This window comes from Hesperophylax consimilis, chromosome 3, assembly GCF_061612785.1.
Source record: "Hesperophylax consimilis isolate HC1 chromosome 3, BYU_Hcon_1.0, whole genome shotgun sequence".
Classification (NCBI taxonomy): domain Eukaryota; kingdom Metazoa; phylum Arthropoda; class Insecta; order Trichoptera; family Limnephilidae; genus Hesperophylax; species Hesperophylax consimilis.
Window position 1 is genome coordinate 10,758,396 of NC_142838.1, and position 26,466 is coordinate 10,784,861.

General features: G+C 34.0%; 1 protein-coding gene across 3 annotated transcripts; it reads left to right on the forward strand.

The window, feature by feature from the left end:
- Positions 1-243: 243 nt before the first annotated feature.
- Frmd5 (FERM domain containing) lies at positions 244-26,460 on the forward strand. 3 transcript variants are annotated; one of them, XM_089647928.1, is made up of 11 exons: positions 244-400; positions 690-877; positions 980-1,084; positions 2,266-2,308; positions 2,741-2,917; positions 8,569-8,795; positions 10,207-10,377; positions 12,395-12,483; positions 13,236-13,453; positions 15,819-16,007; positions 18,061-26,460. In XM_089647928.1, exons 2-11 carry the CDS (start codon positions 788-790, stop codon positions 18,483-18,485), a joined length of 1,734 nt encoding a protein of 577 aa, XP_089504054.1. In that variant the 5' UTR covers positions 244-400; positions 690-787; the 3' UTR covers positions 18,486-26,460. The 3 variants fall into 3 exon arrangements, with proteins under 3 accessions (XP_089504054.1, XP_089504064.1, XP_089504059.1); XM_089647938.1 differs by having other exon boundaries at positions 10,225-10,377; XM_089647933.1 differs by having other exon boundaries at positions 244-381.
- The last annotated feature ends 6 nt before the right edge of the window (positions 26,461-26,466 follow it).

A 26,466-nucleotide genomic window follows, 5' to 3' on the forward strand; every position in this document is an offset into this window, starting at 1 on the left:
CGCAGGTACACATACATTGCTATGAAAAAAGGTCTTGGTCTTATTAAATTTCCAGTCGTGTGTTGATGGGTTAGATAAATAATTTTAATCGATCCAGACCAGACATGTGGTCGGGAGATTTCAAATCTATTTTTGTTACAAGGAACGTCATATTTCCATTACGGAAAAAAACGATTATTCATTTATAAACAGAGCTTGGATTACGTCCATCTCTTTAAGTTCTGGTCAATTTGACAGGTTTTACAGTGTGTTCCTTGGTTTCAAAAATATTTTAACCGTGAATGGGTCACATTATATATTGAGTCATATTGGTCAAGTTGTTGGCTAGTTTTAAATCAAGGTCGCTTCTGTCATTGACGAAAACATGCCGTGTAAAATAGTGTAGGGTGCTATATAAATTGTAAATTGGGTTCGATTTTGTATTAACCCCTATTTATTCTCTTAAGTTTATTGAACTAATGTGCACAGTTTAAGTTTTTCTTTTGAAAATAGCATTTTATCAGCTACTTAGCGTTTAAGCGTTGACATATTATAGTATACCTAATGCACAATATAAGATTAGAATTATAGATTATATTATAATACGACCACCCCCTTGCGATGTTTTTACTTAATTATTTCAGTTTTATGATTTGGACACAACATGGACTTTCGAATATGAATTTAAAATGATTATTCCCCCTTTGCAGATATGAGTAACAAATTTGTGCTGGTTAGTTAGGCCCTTGGACCCTTGACTCTTCCAAGTAACACACTCGAGAAACAAATTCTATTATAACATATAAAAATGTTTCGAAGTAGGGGTGACAGCAATATTGTGTACAAATGCACTGTGAGATTACTAGAAGATAGCGAGATTTTGGAATGTGAATTTCACGTGAGTTTTTGTTTTAATCTTGTGAAGAAATATTGTCAACGTAATGCATAATGAAGAATTACATTTTATTATCATTGAATAATGGTACGATTTAAATTACAGCCAAGCAACAAGGGAAAATACCTTCTGGATTCAGTATGTCAACAACTGAACTTAATAGAAACTGATTATTTTGGATTGAGATATGTGGATGCTGCCAATCAAAGGGTAAACCATATATTTATTTTTTCACATTGCCTTGCAAGAGTTTCCCATAATTCTTTGTAGTGTACTGTTAATTTTCTTCTTAATTTGCTATACACTTGATGATCGGGAGATTTCAATAAATACTTTGGTTCGTCTGAAATTACGAGTTTGTTTATTATTGTAGGATGTTTACAATGAATATCTAACTGAACTTATGTCCGTTCTAAAGGAAGTACTGTGTTATTCTATTGTGGGAGGGAACTCGTACTGAGATGCTCGCCTATAGATCGGCTAGCATCGGCAGTACTCGTAACCATTCGGGTATTAGACCCAAACTGCCGATATGTTATCTCTGTCATGTGGTATTACTACTGCCACCTATGGAGACATCTTAAAACTATATAAACTAAATATCCTAACATAAATTTACACACTCTAACGACTTCTGTTGAGCAGAATTGGAACTATGTATATTTACCAACACTAGATTCTTCAAAAGCCTTCTTGGGTCCAACTTTGCACATTGGCCTCACTCAAAAGTATCAAGTTTTATCAATTGATGGAGTGTCGATTCTGGCACCATCCAGGGGACTGGAGTTGGGGAGAGATACAGTACGGAATGACGCTCCGTGATGAACCTTTCCCCGGTTAAGATTATATCATTTACTCAATTAATTATTTTGTTAATAATAAACGCAAGTGAGTACCAACACATATTTTATTTCAAACAGAACCCTATCTTCTCAGGCACATAAAATATTAAGATTATTAGAGTTGATTTTATCACCTGTTAAATTTTATGGGAATTAATTCTATCGCTTGTTTGACAACGTTAACCCTCAAAATCAAAAAAATGTATGTGCCTGAAAAATTAGGGTTCTGTTTGAATTAAAACATGAGTTGGTACTAGTCGGGAATTTATTTATTTTTATTAAGAAAGGTTATTCTAAACCTATTTTTTTATTTTGAATTGTATTACATTTAAAGATTTAATAACGACAGTAAAATTAGATTTTTGATATCTCCGAAAATTACGAAGTTCTGAGCTTTCAAAGTGAACCTTGGTAAAGTTTAGAATGGCACTACTTAGTTTGATTGAATAAAAATGGAATTAAAGGTACAAATTCACAATGTTATTTTAAAAAGGCAGTATCCCAAAATTTTTATGTTGTGCCTAATAAATGTTATTGATTATTTTCTAGCATTGGCTTCATATGGCAAAATCAATTGTGAAGCAAATCAAAGGTATGTCGATTATGAAGACTAATATAATATTTTACAAAAGAAAGTAATTTAACCGTTTGGGTGCCAATCGTCGATTTTCGTCGATTCGTGTTTTAAGGAAAATTGCCGATTGTCGATTTCCGTCGATTGCGTCAGTCGTGTTCTGATTCGCGCGTACGTCTGTACGTAAAATTCTCATTTTTTCGAAACGCCTGGACTTCGGAATCCTCCTCCGCGTGATTCTAAACCAATATTCTTTAATAAAACACCGAAAAAATCATCGAAATCCTTGAAAATTCAAAGAATTTATGGGGTTTTAAAAAAATATATAGTTTCATAAAAAATAATGTTTTTATGGTGGCAATTTACAAGCTGTATGAATTTTTTTGGCACTCAAACGGTTAATATTTGCTGTTACTAGAAGACGAATTTAAATGGACTTTTTCCTTTCAGATGCCAGTCCCATACTGTTCAGTTTCCGAGTAAAGTTTTATCCGCCGAATCCTTTACTTTTAAAGGAAGAGATAACTCGTTACCAAGTTTACCTTCAGCTGAAGAGAGATCTTCTTCACGGGCGCTTGTATTGTACTCCGAATGAAGCTGCCATGCTAGGGGCCCTGGTCATACAAGGTTTGTACTCATTTACAGGTCTTATCCCATAATTTAAGCATGCTAAGTATCCAAAAAACACCCAGTAATGAAGTCACGATTTGTTGTGAATGTTGAATACATTATTTTTAGATTATTGTTTCAATAATATAATATAATACATTCATAAAGGGCCGGTCCTGTGCAGGCGCAATTGGAGCAATCCGCTCCGGGCGCCGACCTGCCAAGGCGCCAAGGAGCCAAGGTGCTGAAGATAACGTAACACAGGGCCATTGAGTTTTTTTACTAGAGCCAGGCACCATTTGGTTCAGGGCCGGCCGTACATACATACAATGGTTCGGAGCGGCAGTATCAAAAACCTTGTCTTGCAGAGACGTTTTATTATTTGGTCTTTATCGTATGTTCTTTCTTCCCATATCTTGATAATTTTTAATAATAATAATAACACTATTTCCAGGTTTCAGTTATCCTTGTGCTTTTTTTTCATTACACTGTGCAGCACGGGAGATCCCAGTGAGGATATCATTATATCTATGTGTTAATAAGAAAAGAAGACAATAAATCATTAAATAAAAAAAAAAAAAAAAAAAAATTTAATTTATCAAAGATATAAAATATGAAATGAGATTTGTTTACATGGGTGAGGAAGAAGCTTTGTAGAGATTTATGAGTTTCAATTGCTCGAAATGGCTGGTGGATTGTATTATCGATCTATTGAAATATCAATTCATTTTAACTTAACGCACTTTGGCCGTTCGGTCGATTAATGCTTAACGCCGGGAAGGGTAGTTCTACCTTTTACGCCGGCCTCATTTCAATTGCAGAAAAGACAATGTTATTCAATGTTTTTCATATGAATTTTATATACCAATCTCTTTGTAAAGGTCCCTACTATATGTACAAAATAATCTAATCGTAATGCAAGTTCTTTTTATATTTATCTTTGTGCCTTTTGTTTACATCGGTATTTCAACAAAAGGATAGTATATATTTTTGTTATTTGTTTTTGGGGTGTTATGCCGTGTTGCGCTAACTCCTTCTTTAGCCAACGTTTCGGACAGCATTGCAGTGTCCATCATCAGGGCAGATGTGTTATTTAATGACACATCTGCCCTGATGATGGACACTGCAATGCTGTCCGAAACGTTGGCTAAAGAAGGAGTTAGCGCAACACGGCATAACACCCCAAAAACAAATAACAAAAATACTTTTGGCCGTTAAAATTTTAAATCATATTAGGATAGTATATAATTTGTTATTGTAATAATTCAATTCCTGGAATGAGAGTTTTTATGACTGAATTTTATGATTCGAATCTCTATCTCTGTTCCGCCCCACTCAATTCCTACGTGCAAGTGGGCGAAAGATGTCGGGCGTATTTAAAGAAAGCAGGTATGGGCAAACACCGATAGGCGGACCGTAATAAACATATTACAAGGCTAATTGAGTTGCATTTCAAATAATAATCGATTTTCGTTTAGTACTTTTATAGCTTGGGTATGCTGAGTTACTACATAGAAATTTTTATTAATATATTTGAATTATTTTTATAGCGATTTAAAACAAATTAAAGAAATTCCCGTGGGACCTTTATTTTCGCCCGGAGACAGCGTAGCGCCAGCACAAAAAATACCCGCCAGAAATGTGTTAACAGGAATGATTTTAAAGTATTGTTTGCGCTGGGTATCTGGGTGCCTTCGACCCATAGTATATTATGCTATAATATGCAGCATGTACAAACAGTAAAATATGTAGCAAAATGGAGAGTTTCGATTATCAAAGGTTTAGAATTAGGGGGTATTTCACTATCTCTGATTATGTTCTGACTAAGCACTAATCCGCGGATTAGTCATTTTTTCGTTTTCACTATATCTGAATAACGCTAACGCTCGGGTTAAAGTTCGATTTGACTAATCAGTGCTCGAACCTCACGTTAGGCGCTATTCCTCGAATCAAAGATGGCGTCAAAACATTCCGAGTTTGACAGCGGAGAAGTGAGTCGAATTTTGTTGTGAATTATTATGGATACCGAGGTTTTTGATTTACAGAAACAAGTGAAAGGGCGGCGATGCGAAGGCCGCGAGTTTTAAGAGCTCGAATGAATTTGAATGCTTGTATGATCCATCCTGAATTATTTGATTGTGTTCAAAATAAGAAACAATATATTAATTCGACACGAATCTATCTAAAATGACCTGATAATCAACATAACATAACCAAAAAAATGCACACTTTGCGGTGTGGCGGGAAACTTGTCAATTGGCGTTGACGTTAGCATTCCATAGACATTGCGGCAAAACATGACAGCCGTTGTAGTAGATTGGGTAACTGCAAACATTTTGCGATGTTGCCAGACTATTTCGAGTGTTATCTATCCGGAAGCTCGGCAACAATGGTGAAACGGTCGCCGTTGAATAACGAAGTTATTATTTATTTTATTTTATTTATTTATTTACGGACAAATAGTCCATTAACAACATATTAATTACACGAATAAGTTTTATAAACAGAGATGACAGTGAAAGGAGAGCATATATAAATGAGGAGCGAAGACAATAACAATGACAATAATAAAATAAAAGTAAGAATGGGAGATAATAATAAGTCAAAGCATGAAGATGGTTCAAAGGGCATTAGAAATTAGACATTGCGTATTGACTGTCGAAAGTCATTTAGGCATATACCACAAAATTCAATGCTTTGACTTGACAGTGAGTTGACAAGTCTCGACATTCTGGACAAAGGAGAATGGTATCCATAATTGGTAGAATGTTGATTGACGAACAGCAATTCATTATTTCGGAGTCTACGGGAAGGGATGTTGAATTGGATAAGTTGCAACAAAGCAGGTGAGTCTGTAATACCATTGATAATCTTAAATATGCAAATCAGATCAGTGTCCCTTCTACGTTTCTCCAAAGAAGAAATGTTTAAAGTTTGTTCAACTTCATCATATGAGTACTCTCCTCTTTCAAGACCCAACCTCCAAGCGATTCCTCGTAGGAAGCGATGTTGTACGGATTCTATGTGACAAATGTGGACAGCATAGAAAGGAGACCAAATAACACTAGCGTATTCAAGGTGAGGGCGAACTAACGAGCAGTAAAGAGTTTTAAGGGTACTTATATGTTTAAAGTCAGAGGTTATTCTATGAACGAAGCCAAGTAGTTTAAGTGATTTGTTAACAATGTTGTTAATGTGCTCACGGAAAGAAAGTTTGCAGTCTAGAGTGACCCCAAGATCCTTGATAGATGTTACAGTAGATAAACAAACATTGTTTAATTTATAATCAAACTGAATAGGTTTTTTGGTTCTATAAAAGGACAAAATTTTACATTTATCAACATTAAGTTCCATGCAGTTTATTTTGCACCAATTATTAAACGAGTCAATATCACGTTGAAAATGTAAGCAGTCAAGGTAGGATTTAATTATCTGAAGAATCTTATTATCATCCGCAAAAAGCCAGAAGCGTGTATGAGAAAAAACTTTGGTGATATCGTTAATAAAAAGGTTGAAGAGAAGCGGGGCCAAATGAGCTCCTTGGGGAACGCCGGACGTTACGTCAATGTTAAAGGATTCAAAGTTGTTTATTTTAACCCTTTGTTTTCTATCGCTCAAGTAAGAGCGAAAGAATGATAACAACGGGTTTCTAATGCCTATAGCATAAAGTTTGGCCATGAGAATCGAGTGATTTACTTTATCAAAGGCTTTGGAGAAATCAGTATAGAGTACGTCAACCTGAGTGTTGTCTTCCAAGGCTTTAACAATGGTATTTGTAAAGGACAATAAATTAGTTGTAAAGCCAGCCAACGGCTAGCTAGTCAGATATTTAGCCCGACATAGTGAAATACCCCCTTAGATTACTAATATTATACATGTTGTCCTGAATCTAATGGTACGAGCGAGAAATTGGTTTTGAGTAAGCTGGAAAATCATATTCGAAGTTGGTGTTTTTTAGGTCAATTTTGAAAAAAAAAAATTTGTTGCTGTGGGATGGTTATTATCAATTTATAAAATGCGCTGAAGCATAGACCCAGCTTCAAAAGCTTTTCAACCCTTAACTGAAACAAAGAAAAAATCTTGACGCTGAGATTGAAAACAAAAGTATTTTGGGATTCTCTATATTATGATGTATCAGTTTTTGTACCTACCACTAGTTTCAGGACCTTGTGTATTGTAGGGATTTATAGTGTAGAGATTTTATTATGATGCCACGTATGATGAAATGCATACATATAATAACGAGACTTATCCTAATTCATGAGGTGGTTTTTTATATGTACCTTTTTAACAATCTAAAACAAGATATTGGATAAATAATAACCGAGTAAGCAAACAAGGTGAAGAGATATGGTCCATCCAAATGGAGAGTGTGAATTCCTTTGTTTTCACATAACAGCATCTGAGATATATTGTTAAGTGTTTTTGTCTGTAGCCAGGACCGATTACAATATTCTTACAGCTTTACTAATAAAAAAAACACTTCACCCAACTGTTAAATGGTATTTTAATTACACATTGAATAAAGTCTGTACAAGCTCAGATTAAATTTGGAACTAGTAAAAATGTCTTTATCTGTGATCCGAAAGAGCTACCGTCTTGGAAAAGTGAGGTTATTTCGAACCTATTATTTTTTAATTGACTGTTACTGCGTGAATTTAAGAAGAATTCTATGAAAGTGATGTTTTTTAAAAAAAATAATGTCTTAGTCATGTGTAGGTAAATATAAATTCTAGAAATCAATGTTTATGTTGTGCAAACAATGAATACAAAATGTCAATTTTTTATTTGGTTATTCTCTGGGAATTATTATAATTTTTATTGTATAAACGCAATGATAAAGTGAAGTGACAGTTTTCTTACAGATTTCCTAGATAAAAAGAATGTGTTTTCTAAATTTCGTATTTTCTTCAATTTCTCGACGTTTGGACTAAAAATTATATGCATATATATTTTTTTTTTTCAACTTTTTTCATCGTAGGAATAAAAATATTCCGATTTATAAATATTAAAGTATATTTCAAATACAAAAGTATTCGTTTTTACATCTTCAAAAAAAAAAAATGTAAATGGAATATTTAAAATACCTTGGAAATATTCTGAAATTCCATGAGTAATTTCAAGTTAATACAACAGATAAACAATCCCCTTTGGCTGTATAAACAATGTATATATCTTTCCATGAACTTTTTTATGGGGTATATGTAGAGACACCCATTCATAGCATTAACGATATTTTCGCAAATTAAAGAGATAAATGGTGTTTTTAGCGATAATAAAAAATTTTTTTACTCGCTATAATCTTGTATTGAAAGATCTTAGAACGAACATGACACACTCTACTGTAGAAACATGTGCCATGTTGAGTTTCAATCAATAATACAATAAACATGTTTGAAGTGATTTTGCTAATTTAATTGTTTTTCCCCTCTTGCCGACTCCCATTCCTTGAAGTTATCCTATTTAGCTATAAACGCTATGAAAACGCAAAATTATAGCTATAATAGCTATTTTTTTCAATAATTAATGCTACGTTTCTTAAAAATTAAAGCTATGAATGGGTGTCTCTAGGTATGTGTAAGGTTTTTCATTCTCAGTTGTTTATCAACAATATTCAACACGTTTACTAGTAAGGCTGTTAATGAATAATAATATAATCTTGTTTGCAGGAGAAGTGGGTGACTACGACCCTGCCGTGCACATAGGCGCATATGTATCGGACATGCGGCTGCTGCTGCGGCAGACGGAGCCCATGGAGGCACGCATGCAGGAGCTGCACGCCACGCCAGCCACGGAGGGTGGAGTGGGGGGACTGGCGCCAGCAGACGCCGAGACCACTTTCCTCAAGATCGCCAGCGCTCTTGACACCTATGGAGTGGACCCGCACGCAGTCAAGGTAAATATACATTAAATTGTGCTTTTAAACACTGAAAAAAGCATAATGGTAATATCTGTTCTCATTAAAATACTACATATTTCCCACCCCGTTGCACACGAAATTCAAATGTAACTTTGTCATTAAATGGACATTCAGCGCATTTTGTTTTTTTTTGACATTTGAAAGTTACCCTTTATTCTAGGTGCGTTTCAGCTTTCTAAAAAAATGTAATAAGCTGACAAGCTTAACAACATGATATTTGTCCTTGTTCAAAAGCTTAAATGGACTTGGAATCGGCATTTAACGGGAACCTATCAATGGTCAAAAAGCAAAATGGCGCTGAATGGCCATTTGATGACTTTTTCACCGGTGAATTTCTGCAAAACAACTGGGCCCAAGTGCATTATATGTATTGTCTTTTTGTGAACATGCTTTCCAAACATTGTTCTTTTTCGAAAATTGTGTCAGGCTCAGTTTAGACTCTTAGCAATGATATGGAAATTAATGATACCATGTTAAGTTTACTTACCGTGATGTGGGAAAAGAGACAGGTGACAGGCCGGCACTTGTATGGACGGAAGATTGAAGATGGCCGTGCCCTGTGAGTGGATTTAGAGGTCCAAAGTAATATTTAATGGACATTTAGTATTCAAGACCTTTTTAGAATTAAGTTAAAAGTCATTCACTACACTTAGTTTTTTTGTGTCATTGTTAATGTCAGGGGTAACTTTTCATGCTGGATAACATAGATCTGTTGTAGGCATCCTCCCCTAGTATATACAGGGTGTCCGGAAGTAAAGAGCACAAACTTCGGAATGTGATTCTACATGTTAAAAAAGATAATCACTGTTTTAAAAATTTCAGCGTTTTAAGGTAGTTTTCAGGTACAAAAGTTGAATTGTGTGTATGGAAAAAATAATATTCTTCTATGGAAAAATATTTTAATACAGAAAAAAGTTATTGACCTTTTTTAGTTCTACCATCGCGTAGAATCATCTCCCGAAGTTTGTGCACTTTTCCCTGGAAACCCTTTGTATTGATTGCCATCTATTCCAAATTTTATTCATTTGCACTATTTACCGACTTGGTATTTGATTCACTTGAACATGCCTTGTCTTCCTCAGGTGTCCCTGACTTTTTCTATCATTTATTTCATCATCATATATTCTCCTTACACTCCTTTCTTCTTTCATCCGTCCTACATGCCCAAACCATCTAAGCGTCCCTTTCTTAACCCGTTACACTACCATCAGCTTTGTATTCTTTACGGATTTACACATTTTTAACATGGTCGTACGTATCTTTACCACAAACGCCTCACGGATCTCATTTCTACAGCATGCTATATATAATTTATTATTTCTATTGCTTTAAATACGCTTATTGTACTAATAATACTCTTTATAAGGACCACTAACCATAATTTAAGGACCCCTTGGCATTTCAGGACCACCGGGGGAACCAGCTGTACCTCGGAATAAACCACAGCGGAATCATCACCTTTCAAGGAAGTCGCAAAACTCACCACTTTCGGTGGTCAGAGGTGCACAAGATTAATTATGAAGGAAAAATGTTTATAGTTCACTTGAACTATCCAGAGGTATGTAACATTTTAACTAAAAATAATTTTCTTTATAAAAACTGGCTTATTTATTTGTCTATTTTATGGTGATTTTAAAAATAATTTTTGTATATTTTATTTAGCTATAAAATTAGCAAGTTAGCTAGCACAAACCTGTTCTAAAACTAGTATAATAATATTCTATAACCTCTATGTACTAATATTTGGATTTCACAGCAATGAGACATAATACTCAAATAGCTGCAAGGTTTTAGATTTCGGGGACTTCATTGAATATTTAAAAAATGTTTTGGGGTATTATGTCATGTTGTGTTACCTCCCATATTACCTCCTTTAGCCAACATTTTGGTCAGCATTACAGTGTCCATCATCAGGGTGTAAAGATTGTGGTGAAGTGGGTGCTTACCTATGTACATGTGATACCGTGTCGTCAACTCTAATCATCTAAGAGTTGGTAATACATTTTTTTTTTTAAATTAATCACAAACATTCCTATACTACCACCATAGGGACTTAGCCAGCCGAGGAATTGAATGTGCAATACCTGGGTGGAACTCATCTGGTGGATACCAAGAAATATTGAGCTTACCCCTGTCTTCTTTATTAATATTAATGAGATTTTTTATGAATTTCAATTGCCTCCGTAATTAGGCGTGCTCCATGTGTTTTGGGTCTTCCCAGGATTTCAGGAACAAATCCAAAGTAATGGACTGTTTCAATTAAATGCTCGGCAATTGCCGATTTGTCAGGGTGGCCGAGTTTACATGCTCGAAGGGGTCTTCTGATCTGTTCTGCCTACATAAATCTTGTCACATTCGGAACAACTGAGTTTATAAACTCCATCTATTTCAAGAGGAAACTTGGTTTTTGCAGGACATAAGGCAAAAAAGAGTAGCCTTTTGGCTCTAATACAATTCTGTCTTCGTTTGGGGTAGATTTGGCTCTTATGATCTGCCTTATCTGTTTTGCGGGGTAACTGTTCCGCTCCAATGCATCAGTTAGCTTTATAAGTTCCGACCCGATTTTCGATTCTTCACCTGAATATGTTGCTCGGGTCACCAACCTATGGATAAGTCCTCATTTCTGTGCTGGGTGATGATGCGATTCAGCACGTAGATAATGATTTGTATGAGTTGGTTTTCTATACATGGTGTGCCCTAGGCTACCATCTTACTTTCTCATCACCTCCACGTCTAGAAAATGCAGGATTCTATCTTGGTTTTCCAGCTCAATTGTGAATTTAATTTTGAATGAAGAATTATGACGGTCCAGGAAATCGTTCCGTTTCTCTGTTGTGAGGCCAAATGATGAAGACATCATCGACATAACGGCACCATACTTTAGGAACGGCTGAAGCTGTGTCGAGTGCCACATCTTTAAATTTTCCATAAAGAAGTTGGCTAGTACTGGCGATAACGGACTGCCCATCGCAACTCCTTCCACTTGCTCAAAAAGTTCACCCTGATTCATTTTTTTTTTAAATACGCACTTCGTATTCTGCTAATGTCAAAATTACCATAAATGATTTAACTGTAAATTCTATATGTTTAGTTGGGAAGGTAGTAGAAGATTTTCAGTGAAAAAAATTCAAGCTTTTATTTTACATAAATATGAAATATGTACTGGAATTTTAAGTAAAATGATCGAAAATGTCTTCACTGCATCTTTTACAGACATTTTGGTATGTAATTTCATAGTATTTTAAAGATTACAGTTTGAGGATTCTTGTCACTTATACATTTTCCTTACTATCTGTATAGAATTTACAGATAAATCATTAAATTTGTAGTATTACTTGAGTTAGTAGCTACAAAGAGATGTTTAGGGTTATGTTTCATTGCTGAACCTTAACAAAAAAATATAATTAATTTCAATCACAACACTTTCGTGTTCGGAGATGTGATATTTGGTATGTTTCAATCAAATAGGAAGTTCCTGAATATGATTCAATGATTTGTCCCATTAAAAAAAACTTTGTTTATTTGTCCATTGTTGGGTTAGCAGATGTAATAATAACCTTTTTTTTTTTTTAAAGAAAAAGCACACGGTGGGTTTTAAATGTCCGAGTGGATCAGCATGCAGGCATGTTTGGAGATGTGCTATCGAACAAATGTTGTTCTTTACGTAAGTAAAATAATAAATTGTTATCTTTATCCTTCTTCTTATTATTGTTGTAAAACATTTTTTTATGTGCATAATTATTTTAGTGCTAGACTATTATATCTATGTCAGCTGCAGTTTTATGAATGAAACTGGAATAATAAATCTTTATCTATTAAAATAATTATGTATCTACATAAAAGAATAAGGCTGTCACAATGATTTTAATGATGTTAATAAAAGCAAGCAAGTAATAAAATTGAAATCAATTAATAATAAAAAAAATGATTACTGTAAAAGTATTAAAACTACGAAAATACAGAATGATTTGTAAACATGTACTTATTTGCTTACACTGTAATATGGAACCTACCAAGGTTGAGCTGTTTAATTTCCTTACATTTGACGACAATCAAATCTATGATCTGCACCATTTTGAATTTTTGGCATTTGAACGGTTCACATTTAACACCGATTCTCAGTCCATTCCAGCTTTTGAACAAATTGTGATCTTTAACAGGATCGAGGTCATCTTGTTTCGTTTGTCAGCTGATCACAATTTGTTCAAAAGGTGAAACGGACTGAGAGATGGCGTTTAACCAAAACCTCCTAGATCACAAGGCTGGGACACTCTTTCAATGCAGCCTCCTAACTTGTATGAGATCCTACAAAGATTTCGATTTAATTTTTTTTTAAACTTGTGGGTACAGTTGAAGTACATTGTGCTGAAAAAGCTTGCATTGAAATTGATAAAATATAAACCTTTTTAATTTCAGTTTGGCGTCAAGTGCCGACGCTTCCGTGGTGTCTGGCGGTGGCTTCTTCTCATGGGGCAGCAAGTTCCGTTACGTGGGCCGCACCGAGCGTGAGATCCTGCAGGGGGCTGGTGACGGGGGCTCGCACATCAGTAACGGCACCGGCAGCGAGGGCGGCATGCGGCGCAAGGCGTCCAGTGTGCCTGCCACGCCCTCCACACCCATGAACAGCGACTTTGGTAAGGGTTGGTAAACTTTGTGTGATTTATTCTGCGCACAAGTTCATTTCTTGCAATCACACCACGCTTGTAGTTGTTGCACTCTTTTGTGACAAATAATGCTCTCATGTAAAAAAATCATTATTTTCATATTTGTATATGTACAGAGGCGGTCCCTGCCTAAGTTATGCAATGCATTGCCGCACATTCATGGTAACATAAGAAACATATTATATAAGTAAGGGGCCGTTCAAGTATTACGTAAGCAGATTTATTACAATTATTTACCCCCTCTTCCCCCTTGTCACCAAAAGTAAGCAAAGCTCTTACCCCCCCCCCCCCCCCTCCCACGCTTACGTAAAAATTGGTACCTATATGCATTTTTCTGTTAATGTATTCTGTTTTTTTTTATTGATTCATAAGCAGCACTTATAAAAGTGAGTAGCGCTCGGTAATTCCCCTATTCGCTTCTAAGCGAGTACCTAGACGTATTAATTATTTGTGGGAATCCCCGAATATGGATTCGGTTTTCAAACAAAGACAATGTGTGGGTTGCCAATGTGTAAAAAAAAATAACTACTGCTGAGCAGTGCTGACGTAATCACTATCTCGACCCCCCCACCCCCCCATGTCATCAAAAATAAGCAAAGCAAAGACCCCCCTGCCCCCCTATGGTGCTTACATAATACTTGAACGGCCCCTAACAGAAAAAAAAAAGTATAATAGCACAGTAATAACGAGAGAATACGTGCGCCAAACACGAACCTATGCTCCACTCATGGAGGATTCCCGCCGTCATTTAAATTTAAAGACCATTTTAACCTTAGCAACTCCTTACTAGCCTTGCGTTGTGTATATTTCGAAATACCGAAGACGTGACATCACATAACATGCTCTCACTGTGGGCTCTGTCCCTAGTGCCTGAAGCTGTGAAATGAGGGAGACAGACTACTCTCATAATGGCAATTCATTTGTTAGAGCAGTGAAGACATTTGTACAACGCGTGCATTCGCGGCGCAAACATTCGTATGCCAAACGTTTCGAATGAATTAGTTAGGATTAACGGTTTGGAACTAATAAACAATCTTAGATGTTAGAGTGCTACAAATCTAGATACAGACTTGACGGTATGAATTCGGTATTAGAAATACGTCCGGTTTTCGCGAGTTTTTTCTGTTAAAAACTAGTTTAAAAATTAAAAATAATTCTTGCGATTACATAGTTTGTTTTTGAAAGATAATGAGAGTCCAAAACCATTGTTGAATTATAGGTTTGTAAGGTTGAGGCAAAATATGTGAACAGGGTATTTAAAAAAATAACTTTAATCGACATTATCATGGTTTTGTTGATGTGATTGTTAATTTTCGATGTATCGTGGAGTAACGGATATGGCTCCTTTTACTGAAAAAATTGAGAGTTACAGGTATGCAGCTCCTGTCATCATTTAACCCTCGGGCATATTCTGTCAGAAGGATGGAGCGTTTCTTCTTTGCAGTAAAATAAAAATAAATTTAATATTTATTAAACTTATTCCATTATTAAAAACTGTTCTTGAAAGGCGATGAAAAACGCTTTCAAATTTTCCAATTAGAAATAAACAAAATTTTTGAAATATTCAAATTTTAAATACAAACATAAAGGAAAAAAATTAAAATTGCTCACCTCACTTTTTTTGTAACTAAAATTACCGATAATGACAAAAAAACATCCATATTTTATTGGACAAACGTATTATAATTGTTATTATCATTTTTTTGTTGTTTCATATGAAAATAGTTCGCTTAAATTAAGTTCCATAATTTTTTTCCAATCTCTGTCAGAACCTTTTGTGAATTATTAATTAAAATTAAATTATTCTGTTGTAAACTTTTATATTTGAATATAAAGTGTGAGGTTTTCTCTTTCTAACACTGTTTAGATCATATTTTTCACCATGACGGTAAGGGAGATACAATATTTAGGAGACCATATGAACTGTTCCTGAGGGGTTAATTTACCTATATTACTTGTAACCATTTCTTAATGCAATGCACAGCTGTCAAATTCAGTCTCTGGCCGCCTTTGTGTACAAGTACATGTATTTACATTGTTTGTGTGATTCATTTTACCTTTGTCTTTGCGATTTTGATTAGACATAATTCTTATGATCATTACTATCCATTTTTTATAGTTTGCTTCGACAAGGTTGTAGTCCCATTTTGTGTTAATTTAGTGTCGTCGCTCCATTGCAGGCTCGTTAGCAATTACACACACTCTTTAGAGCCCTCATCTTGAGAGGCGCTCCAAATCGCGTGCAGAAAAGTCACACATTGGACTGCGCTATGTTATGTTACACCGAGATGTGCGTATATGTATGTATATATGTGTGTGTGTGTGTTGCATTCAGGTGGAGCGTACAGCAGCCTGCCGCGCTCCACACACTCCGCGCCGCTGGGCGAGGCGCTGGACTCGTGCAGCGGCTGCGCCATGGTGGGCCACGGCATGACGAACCTTGGCGACACTCATAATCACTTCTGCGCCGACCACATCCTGTCCCCAGTTAGCGAGGAGCAGCGATCCAAGATGATGTATCAAGGTACCTACCACAAAATACATTCACCTGCTCTTTATCGATTTGGTGGAACGTATCATTAGGGTCATGGCTAATTTTTTTAAGAGCAGGAGTCACGGAACCAGCTTAATATTTTCGTCACAACTCAAAAGTACGGCTCGATTGACTTAGAGCTGTGACCCACGCGCAGTGTGCTCACCCGGTGACTCCCAGAAAATGAGCTGCTAGGTAAGGTGTGGTACATGTCCATACATCAGACAGTAATAAAAATTTAACACATCGGCATACCTGCCGCTAAGATTGGGAGGCTACACTTCTTTCGCATCGGCATATTATTTGGGTACGTACTTGAGTAGTTTACAATAAAATTATAATCTATTGGTAATATGGGGTGTAATACTGCACAATAAGAATCCTTTTCAAGTATGCACAGATGATGTCACAAATAAAAATTAGTATATTATATTATGGGTTAAATGTGTCTTTTTACTGAAATATCACCAAAACAACGTCTTTTCTGAGTTCCGTCAACCGCAACTAGTGATAATAAATAATTTACAGTGAATCCTCTATCTATCATTTTTGAAGGGAACTTTTGAAACTAATGAATGTGGGAGAACAATGGATGCTATAATATAAGAAAATGCTATATTCAAACAAATGTTGTGTCACTTGGGTGAGCTGTACAATTATCTACAAATACTAAAATATTTCTTTGGTTTATGCCCATTGCTGTGTCCAAGGTCCCTTAAAAACAAATCTAAAATATTTGTTGCCATCCATGCCTTTTTATTTGCGTAATATTTTACAGTTAGTTTTCATATTCTTAAAACATTTACAATAAATAGGCATCAGCCAATGTGTAAAGGGGTCGCGTAAGATGGTTCCATCACTGTTGATGTAAAACTGCACGGAGATCTTCTCTTTCAACATATTACCACCGTGGCAGGACTCCCTTTAACGTCAATGTCTTTCTAGTTTTTCTGCACAGTAAAACGTTCGGCGTGCACCACCGTCTTTGACGCTGCAACGAGATAACGACAACTAAAGAATAATGTCAAAATTTTCAAATGTTCTGCTTTTATGTGTGCCGTTAGTTGAAACTAAGCATTTAGCTGCGAAATATGGTTTTGTATGTTCACATTTTGAAAAATGATGGATTGAACAAAATATTTTGCACAATAACTGTGCGCTTTAAACGATGATTGTGGCAAAATGATGAGGAACAATCTATTTTTGCGAGTTTTGTATGAAATTAACTCGGGACTGAGAAATGTGGGAAAAAGATTGATCGGGAATTCACTGTATTTTTATTATATTAAATGATAAAGAGAAGGTAGTCAATTTAGCAGGTGGATATGGGTACCGCCGCCACGGGAAACATTCATCGGATAACCAACGCCTCTGCCATAGGTCACCCCAAGTGGTTCTGTGAATTTGGTGACTTAGCAGGGGTGCCCGGGTTCACGGGGTTAGGATTGTCTAGGGAGATCTTGTTACCTTTCCGCCAGGACACTCTTGACCCATCGCCTTGCACTGCAGTGGGAGGGATGAATTCAAACATCCGTAACTCCTGGACACACTGACCCCCAGGTTCTACCCATCCCTCATAACTTTTTTCTTTTCAGATCTTCCTCTCCTCCCTTGCCTTTCCAAAAACTTTCCACACAAATTTTTAAGACAACTCGTTAGTTTAGAAGTAAATGTTGAATATTATTATTACAAATTCAAAAATAAAAATTCAGTGAACTTATGCGAAAAACAATGCAGTTTAAAAATCGACATAAAACATATTTAAAAAAAAAAAAACAGTCAGCACAATTGTGCAGCACGTTCATGAACGACTTATCGCCATCACATAATATATTACGCATTTAAATGATTTCTTGAAAATAAAGTATAGTAAACCATTCTTTTACGATTCATAGATCAATTGAATTTCAGTCCAAAAGTAAAACTCATGAAGTGCCAAGGAAAATTTCATCAAACTGAAAAGATCAGATTCTTTGTTTTTTGTACATATGTAAAAAAGGTATTATGTGTTCTTATTTTTATAATGTATGTAATATTATTTTAGGGGGAAATGCTGAGGGTTCCCATCACTTCAACGACTACTATTTCCGTGACTCATTCGAGCATTCATCCTCCGAGTCACAGCTGACCAACTTTGGTGTTGAGAATCCAGGACGCGGACCCGAAGAGTCGTCCCACCAGTCTAGCTCTAGCCACACTCCCAGCCGGCGCGCCCTCGCCACCATACCCTCGGCTCACAGCTCCAAGCCCCCCCTCGTCACCACCAAGAGGTTCAGTATCCTCAAAGCATTCATTCCCTCCTTCCTGTTTGTGTGCTTCTCCTTACTGTTCCTCACCGTACTGATCCTAGAATGCGACTGGCCTCTTCTCAAGAGGTTCAGACAGTGGCCCGAGATAGTGTCCCTTCATTACCATTACTACCGACCCATGAAGGACTACTTGCAACAAACCATCGCCAGACTGTTTTGATTGACCCCATTTTATTGCGGTTTCAAAATTACTTTTATGCTGTACAATGTCTTTCATAGAGTAAAATAAATGTCAAACAATGTGTCAATATTTAACCATTCATTTTTATGTTGTGATATTTTCTAGCCTTTTTATGTGTTTTTTATGTGACAATTAATTAAACATTTAACATTCCGACGAATGTTATAATTTCGCTCATTCCAATGTATTCCATTTATGTACATTCCTACATTTGTGTACTTATGTGGCTGTGTAGTCAGATATATCTAGATTAATTATTCATTTTAACTTGCAGATAATTATCCCAACATTGTCTGTTAATGAAGATACTGAAAGAAGATGAATGTTGTTTTGTATATTTTTGCCATTTTTGTTTTTATTTGTACTGATATGACATGACATGTACCTTTACATATTTTTTATGTAGTTAAAATTAATTTTATTTACCATACGGATGTCAGAACTTGATATTTACAAGATCTTTTAGGTGTTTTGCTTATAAATTATAATTAAAATTATAAAATATGATGACATCCCAAAGATGTACCATTACTTATATGTATATATTTTTTTTTGATGCACATTTATACGCGGTTCCATAAGCTTAAATCAGCTGCTGAAAACATGACTATGCTAAATAGTTTATACATGGTGACTGGTACTTAATGTCAAATATTGAATGGCTTTCTATATATTTTTTAATTTTTATTTTATTATTCTTTATTCAGAGGGGAAATTAGAAGGGATTACCAATTCTCAACCATTACAAATAACTGTGAAGATAACTTTACATCCTAATCTGTCACCGATCAACTGTTCAAACTGAGCAAACGCTATATTCAAATTTAACCCAAATTAACAATCTTGGTTTGACCAATCTGGTTGAGCATAATTTTCACATAACGGTACACTTAGGACGGGTTGTTTCGGAGAATTCGAACAATTCATCAAATTACAAAGTTCATTTTCGGGTTCTGTGAAAGTCCTATTCAAGTTCTGTCATTAAATCATTATACGCTAATTGCTTGACAGAACTGAAATAAAAACAGAACTTGAAAATGAACATTGAAATTTGATGAATTGTTCAAATTCTCCGAAACAACCCGTCCTTAATGTGCCATACATACAGATTTTTGCAGGTCCGCTGCACTGTCAGCAGATAATCATAACTTTATTTACAAATGCGCCATAAAAGTGTAAATAATATTGGTGTATAAATTTCCAGAATCTACAAATAGTATTTAATTTCAATCATTTCACATTTTGGTCGAACATATTGTAATGATTCTTCACTAACACTGCGTTTTATATGGGCCAAGTCCATGCAAATTTTTCAATTCGTTTGAATTTGAGTTTCAAACTAATTAAAATCGCATTCGCATGAACTTCGTCTATGTAAAACGCAGTGCAATTTGCTAATTCGTCCGCTATAACTCTGCGAACAGAAGATCATTGACATTAGGCGTACAAATCCCAAATCGGGTAAACAAAATTTCGAGCTTGTTTCCAAAATTGAATATTTTGTTACACTATTTAGTCAGACACTTTACAAATGTGTTATAATTTAGCTACCTCACTCGATTTCAGCATCGCTACACCAGGCTATTCGTTTAAGAACGAACATTAAAATTGCGCAGAAAAGTCCTGCAATGGACAGTGCAGGAAACATTTGCCTTACTTTAGCGAACTTTACTTTTCTGCACGTGGTCTGGTTATTTCAATGTGTGCTTTTCGATGGTCAATGTACGACTGATGTCATAGTTTGTTCAAAGCATTCACGAAACTGCCTGATGCCAAAAATATGATCACGTGGTTTGTCTCCAGCTTGTTGAAATGATAACCAGATTTCGTGTTAGGGCATGACTACTAATTTGAATGTCTATTATCGACAGGCTTTTCCTCGTGTTTTTTTCTCTCCGTTACCAATATCGTTCAGAGTCTTCATATTTTCAAATGCTCACTTCTTAACCGTTTGAGTGCCAAAAAATTCATACATTTCCTTGTAAAATGCCACCAAAAAAACATTCTTTTTTATGAAACTATATATTTTTTTAAAACCCCATAAATTCTTTGAATTTTCAAGGATTTCGATAAATCAAAATATGATATTGATTTAGAATCACGCGGAGGAGGATCCCGAAGTCCAGGCGTTTCGAAAAAATGAGAATTTTTGGTAGAAAAATTGGTTTCGGGAGGTACATTTGAAAATGAGTAATTTCCAGTGTTACTCTCCATTTCTTGGTCACGATCTGAAGAACTGGAAATTCGCATCCTGCGGTTGGGAAACACAGGTATGACATCACTCTCATCAGAGCTACTCTTACTCGAACTTGAATTAGAGGAGTGGAAATCGTCGCTCCCGCTGTCAGACATTTCAGAGGACGCCCTCGACGTTATATTTTTTCAATTAACTAAAATAAAAAAATAATAAATGAATCTGAAATTTAAACGGTTTACTACGATCTTACAACTATTAAGATAATATTAGAATAATATTTACCAACGCCGCAGCACCACACCCGACGTACGCGCGAATCAGAACACGACTGACGCAATCGACGGAAATCGACGATCGGCAATCTTCGTTAAAACACGAATCGACGATAGTCGACGATTGGCAATCAAACGGTTAATATCTGTTAAGAATTGAATAGTGGCATGAACTTTTTGGTCTCCTTTACTATGATTTTCAATATTTGATATCAAGTTCCAGTCACCTTGAGTATCGACAGATATTTTTATATTTATTTCACTAGCCGTAAGCTTGATGGTAGATATTTTAATTCTAGGAGTTAGTTTAGGCTAGAGGAGAGGGTATGTAATTATTATTATTGTTTGTCAGCGAAGAAGACAAACGAAACTGTCAATTTGTAGACAAAAATATAAAACATACATTGTGATAGATACATGATCTAAAAGGTACAAATAAATGTGAATTTTTTTACTTTGCTGTTGTTGGAGTCAGTTGCCGTAGCAGATATGCTATATTTATAATATATTCTGAAAATCATTTAGGTTTATTTATATTCTATTTATCTTCGCATTAAGAAAAACCAAAGAATCATTCCAATTATTCATTTATAAGATTGTATTCATTTATAAGATTGTATTCATTTATAAGATTGTATGTTTCATACAGATGGGATATTTTATCACTGGCAAACTGTACATACGTACATGTATGACGATTCCATTGCTTTGAAGATAAAACTGTAGAGCAGATCTCCTCTAAACAAATACATAATTAATTATCACATTACTCCAGCAACCGCCAGCGTAGTGTGAAATTTATTTAATTTATTGATGATATTATGTAGCTATGTAAAATTTAGTCTTAATTTGTTGTATGGTTGTGAAGTGAATGCTAAATGAACCTTAAATAAATAACTTTACATTGTGTAATATTTTATTGATAATGTAGAAAAGAAATGGAAAATCGAATGAGCAAAAATCACCATAATAAAGCGATTTTTTAATCAAAACAACAAACAACGATTCGTAATACTAATGAGTAATGACATTTATGTGAGTGGTGTGTAAATGGAGGAAGAGCTTTTGTTTATAAAATGTGCGTATTTCCAACAATTCCAATGTCACAATGGTGTCTACACAGTTTGTTTTAGTCATTAAAACATTTAATTTAAAGAGTTAACATGACATAAAGCATTTATTATTTAATTTAAATAGTTAACATGACATAAAGCATACTTCATTTTATAGATTTAACATGGTAAAATAAAAGCATACTTAATTTAAGCTAACTTGTTATTTATGTTAAAAATAACACTAATTCTGTTTTCTGTAATATTTTGGGTAAGAGGGGATGCAAAATAAACAGTTCTGTTATTTGCAGAAATTTTATTTAAGTATATAACATAATAGAAATAGTCTTGCTTTACCAGAACTTGCAATTTAAATTGAGCAAGCACTTTACTAAGCAGTGGCGTGTAGTCTATAAATGCTGAAAAGCTGTGCCTACCCTAAGTAAAACGAACCATAAAAATGAAATAGGACAAATTTCTGATCATTTTTTTTTCTCATTAATTTGGTTAGGAAATTTTATGCTCATTTATTCAATGGACAATTTATACCCAAACTACAGACAGCCTATATTTGGTCATAGAGCAGTGCACATCACTGTTGCTAAGTAATCCTTTAGCTAAAATATATTATTAATAATAAACAAACATAAACATAGACATTTATTAATAATTGTAATGAACACCTTTTGATAGACTAGACTTTAAACAAAATAATGATAATATAGTAAAGATGACATTTTTATTTCAAGCTCAGTAGGTAAGACATTTTACGAGTAGAAGCATTTTTATTGTTTACAAAACAAGCCAAATTTATTACATACATTCAAGTGTACATATTATTGAGATTATGTTGTTATGATTTTATTAGAATATTGCTTTTAATTATAATATGTAATCAATTATTCTTATTGGGGGAAACAATTGTACCTGTCTTATTTTATGTAGGTGCTAAAAGTTCATAGCACAATATTGTATGAATATAATATGTATGCAATAGAATATGTATGCAATAGAATATGTATGCAATAGAATATGTATGCAATAGAATATGTATGCAATAGAATATGATTATGAGAATATCTACGTCCATTCCATTAATATACCTGCTGTTAATTGACTTGACTCTCTGAGACCCAACATGGTTTCTGTGGTAAGAAAAACAACTACATCATTGGAAAAGTTATGAACTATTGCTTTTTGAAAATAAAATGCCAAATGTTGTAACTGGTATGTAGTGGTGTATGGGTATTTTACTGTCAAAAAGTGTAACCTTTGTAGATACATAAAATAGATCTGCAGTGGTGACGGTAGCTACCCTGTTAGAAGGCATTCGTTGTGGAAAGACACCAAAAGGTGCTAACATAAAATAAAATAAATGAATTCATTGTAGGTACTTGCAGCATTATATTATTGAATGAAATTCTTTATGTTCCAAATCAAAGTTTTAGTTTAAAATTTGTAGTTATTGAGGAACAAATTCTTGAAAGTAAAGTTTTAGAATAACACTGGGTCTCAGAGGGTTAAATAATCAATAAATTAGTCAATTTTCAAACAATTTATTATGTATTTTTAACATTTTGTACCAATTATACAATTAATTGTGATGATCATAATAATTTGTGTTAAGCATATCTTTTTTGTTTTACATATTTTATTTTTTTATGAATTTTTATTAGTTTTGTTGAACTTGTGAAAGTTTTCTGTGACGTTTTTAGAGTATGCATTTATGGGAAGTTTGAGTGACTCCATACCCTTGTGACTAGTTAGAAACCTGCATGGAATGTTAAAATAAGATGCATAATAAACCTACTAGTAATTCCCTACTTTAACATTAAATTTTTGAAAAAATGTCCACCCCACAAAATTCTATGCAAATAATTATGCACAAAATATAAAATTAAAGTTTATATAACATAAAATTTTTAAACACATGGCCAAAAGTAGTTAGTTGGTTTAATAAAGGGTTTCAATGAAAAATATGAATATTCAATGAACCCATTTGGAGAATTATTTATTTTTACCTTGACTGGCCAAGCAGGGGCAAACAAGGCATAACCACATTTCAATATTTACGTCAAATGTGCAACTCCTTTTTGAAGGTAATAAGGCAACCTAGTTAACTTTCAATTAATATCACATTTTCGGGCACGATCCTTTTAGGCGTAGTATGGCTTTTTCAATTCCATTAAACAATACATATCGTCGGCTTAATTCGTATACTGCATAATGCCATGGTATGAATGCCATTTGGTGTTTAAACTAGTCCCGCTTCGAATAGTAAATCTCGTGAATTCATAAAAAAATCCATTTTTAAACACAAATTAGTGAAATGTCCATGGCGCCGTTTTGCAGAATTAAATAAACTTTCTAACTCCATTTTAAAATAAAAAGTCTTAAATTACAAATGTTTAATGATTGAAAATAAATACAGAAAAATATAGAATGTTCTGATTATAAATAAAAAATAATAACCTGTCTGAGGATTTTTGCGCTTCGTGTAAAATTTGACAAATGGTAGTTATGCATTTTACGAATTAAGCTGAAGATATGTGTTTTGGGTTATGGCCCTTTTACCATCCGATCGTATCTGACAATCTAAAAGTAATAGTTAAATATTAATCTCAGATAACAAAACATAATGGTGTGTGTGTGTACGATAAAAGTAATAAATTGTAATGAAACCTGTGAATTTTAAAGTCGTGATGATTAGATATCGGTTTATACGATTTTTCCTATTACAGCTGACGACTATGACTCTTGTGACCATTATATTAACAATTTAATCATTGAATAATTATTAACTGTTAATATTATCCTATAATTAAGTGTTAATTTTATCCAATAGTTACATTGGATAATTAACTGCTAATATTATCCAATAATTAAATTGGATAATATTAGAAAATTATTAATATTATCCAATAATTTAATTGGATAATTAAGTGTTAATATTATCCAATAGTTAAATTGGATAATTAACTGCTAATATTATTCAATAATTAAATTGGATAATTAACTATTAATATTATCCAATAATTAAATTGGATAATTAAGTGTTAATATTATCCAATAATTAAATTGGGAATATAATGGCCATGAGCGTCATAGTCTTGTCAACTTAAACACGAAAATACATATAATCCTATGTCTAGTGATGATAATATAAAATAATATGTTCTTTTCGGTTCCATGATATTTCGTCAAAATGAAAATTCAACTCACCTTTAAAAAGTGATATACAGTCATTTAAAATGATGAAACAAAAACTAGGTTTAATAGTTATCTACGTAACCTAGTTTTTTTTCATCACTTTTCATGATCTTATATCACTTTTTGGAGGTGTGTTGAATTGTCATTTTGATGACATACCCGGTCACCATTGTTTTCTCTTCTCCGGTAAACTATTGAAAAAAAAAACAACTCAATTCTGCAAAATTTTTCCCAACAATGTTTAGCTATTAAATTATAAGTAATGAAACAAAGTGAAATTATGCTAATTATTTAAAAAAAAAACTATAAGCAATGAATAGTAGAATTTTCCCTTGAAAATGTATGCAAATTAAGGTAATATTTTCCAAAGGATAAGCAGCATTTATACGCTTAAGCAAAGCTGTATGATATAAATATGTATTTGCTTTTTTGTGAATTTGTTAAGAAAACGCATTTAACAATTTATTGAATAATATTATGTACTTTTGGTTGAATTATGTAAATTGATGCAAATTTATAGCTTTACTGAATTTTGTATTCAAATTATAATGGTAATAAATGGAACCAGGATAAATCTTTGATTTTAATTTACTTGCTATTATGGTTACCCTATTATAATCATAATCTTAACCCATTGGCCTCCGAATTGTTTTGTACCAAAGTTTTAAATCTGCAGTGGTGTACTAAATCTTACATAACTTTTAAACTAAACATGTAAACGAAACAATTTTTTTAAATTTACTCGTTCATTGAATTAAGGTATGCAAAAAATATATGCAGTTTTTAAAAAAATAATAATAATATGATTAAACGAGGATATAAAAATATTTTTTTTATAAAAACCATTTTTTTTTCTTTTTTTTATAATTGGATTAAGAAAAGTTTTACATTAATCATACTTATGACCATAATATATTTTATTTCAATTTGGGCTGATGTTAGCCGCCCACCACGCATTTTACGAACAAGCTTGTCAATTCCCGAACCACACGCTATTTAAAAAAAAATTCAATGACGCTGAAATATAACAAAATTTCAATCGTAAATATCAGGAAAAAACTGTACCAACGGAGTCCTGCCGATTACTACGAAATGAATGCTTAATTATCTACAGAGCGATTGGCATTTAAAATTTTAAACACAGATGTCAATAATGTATCCCTTTTTCGTTTTTAAGCCGACGACACCAGACCCGCCGGGACGGCGTCGTTTGAGGCCAATGGGTTAAC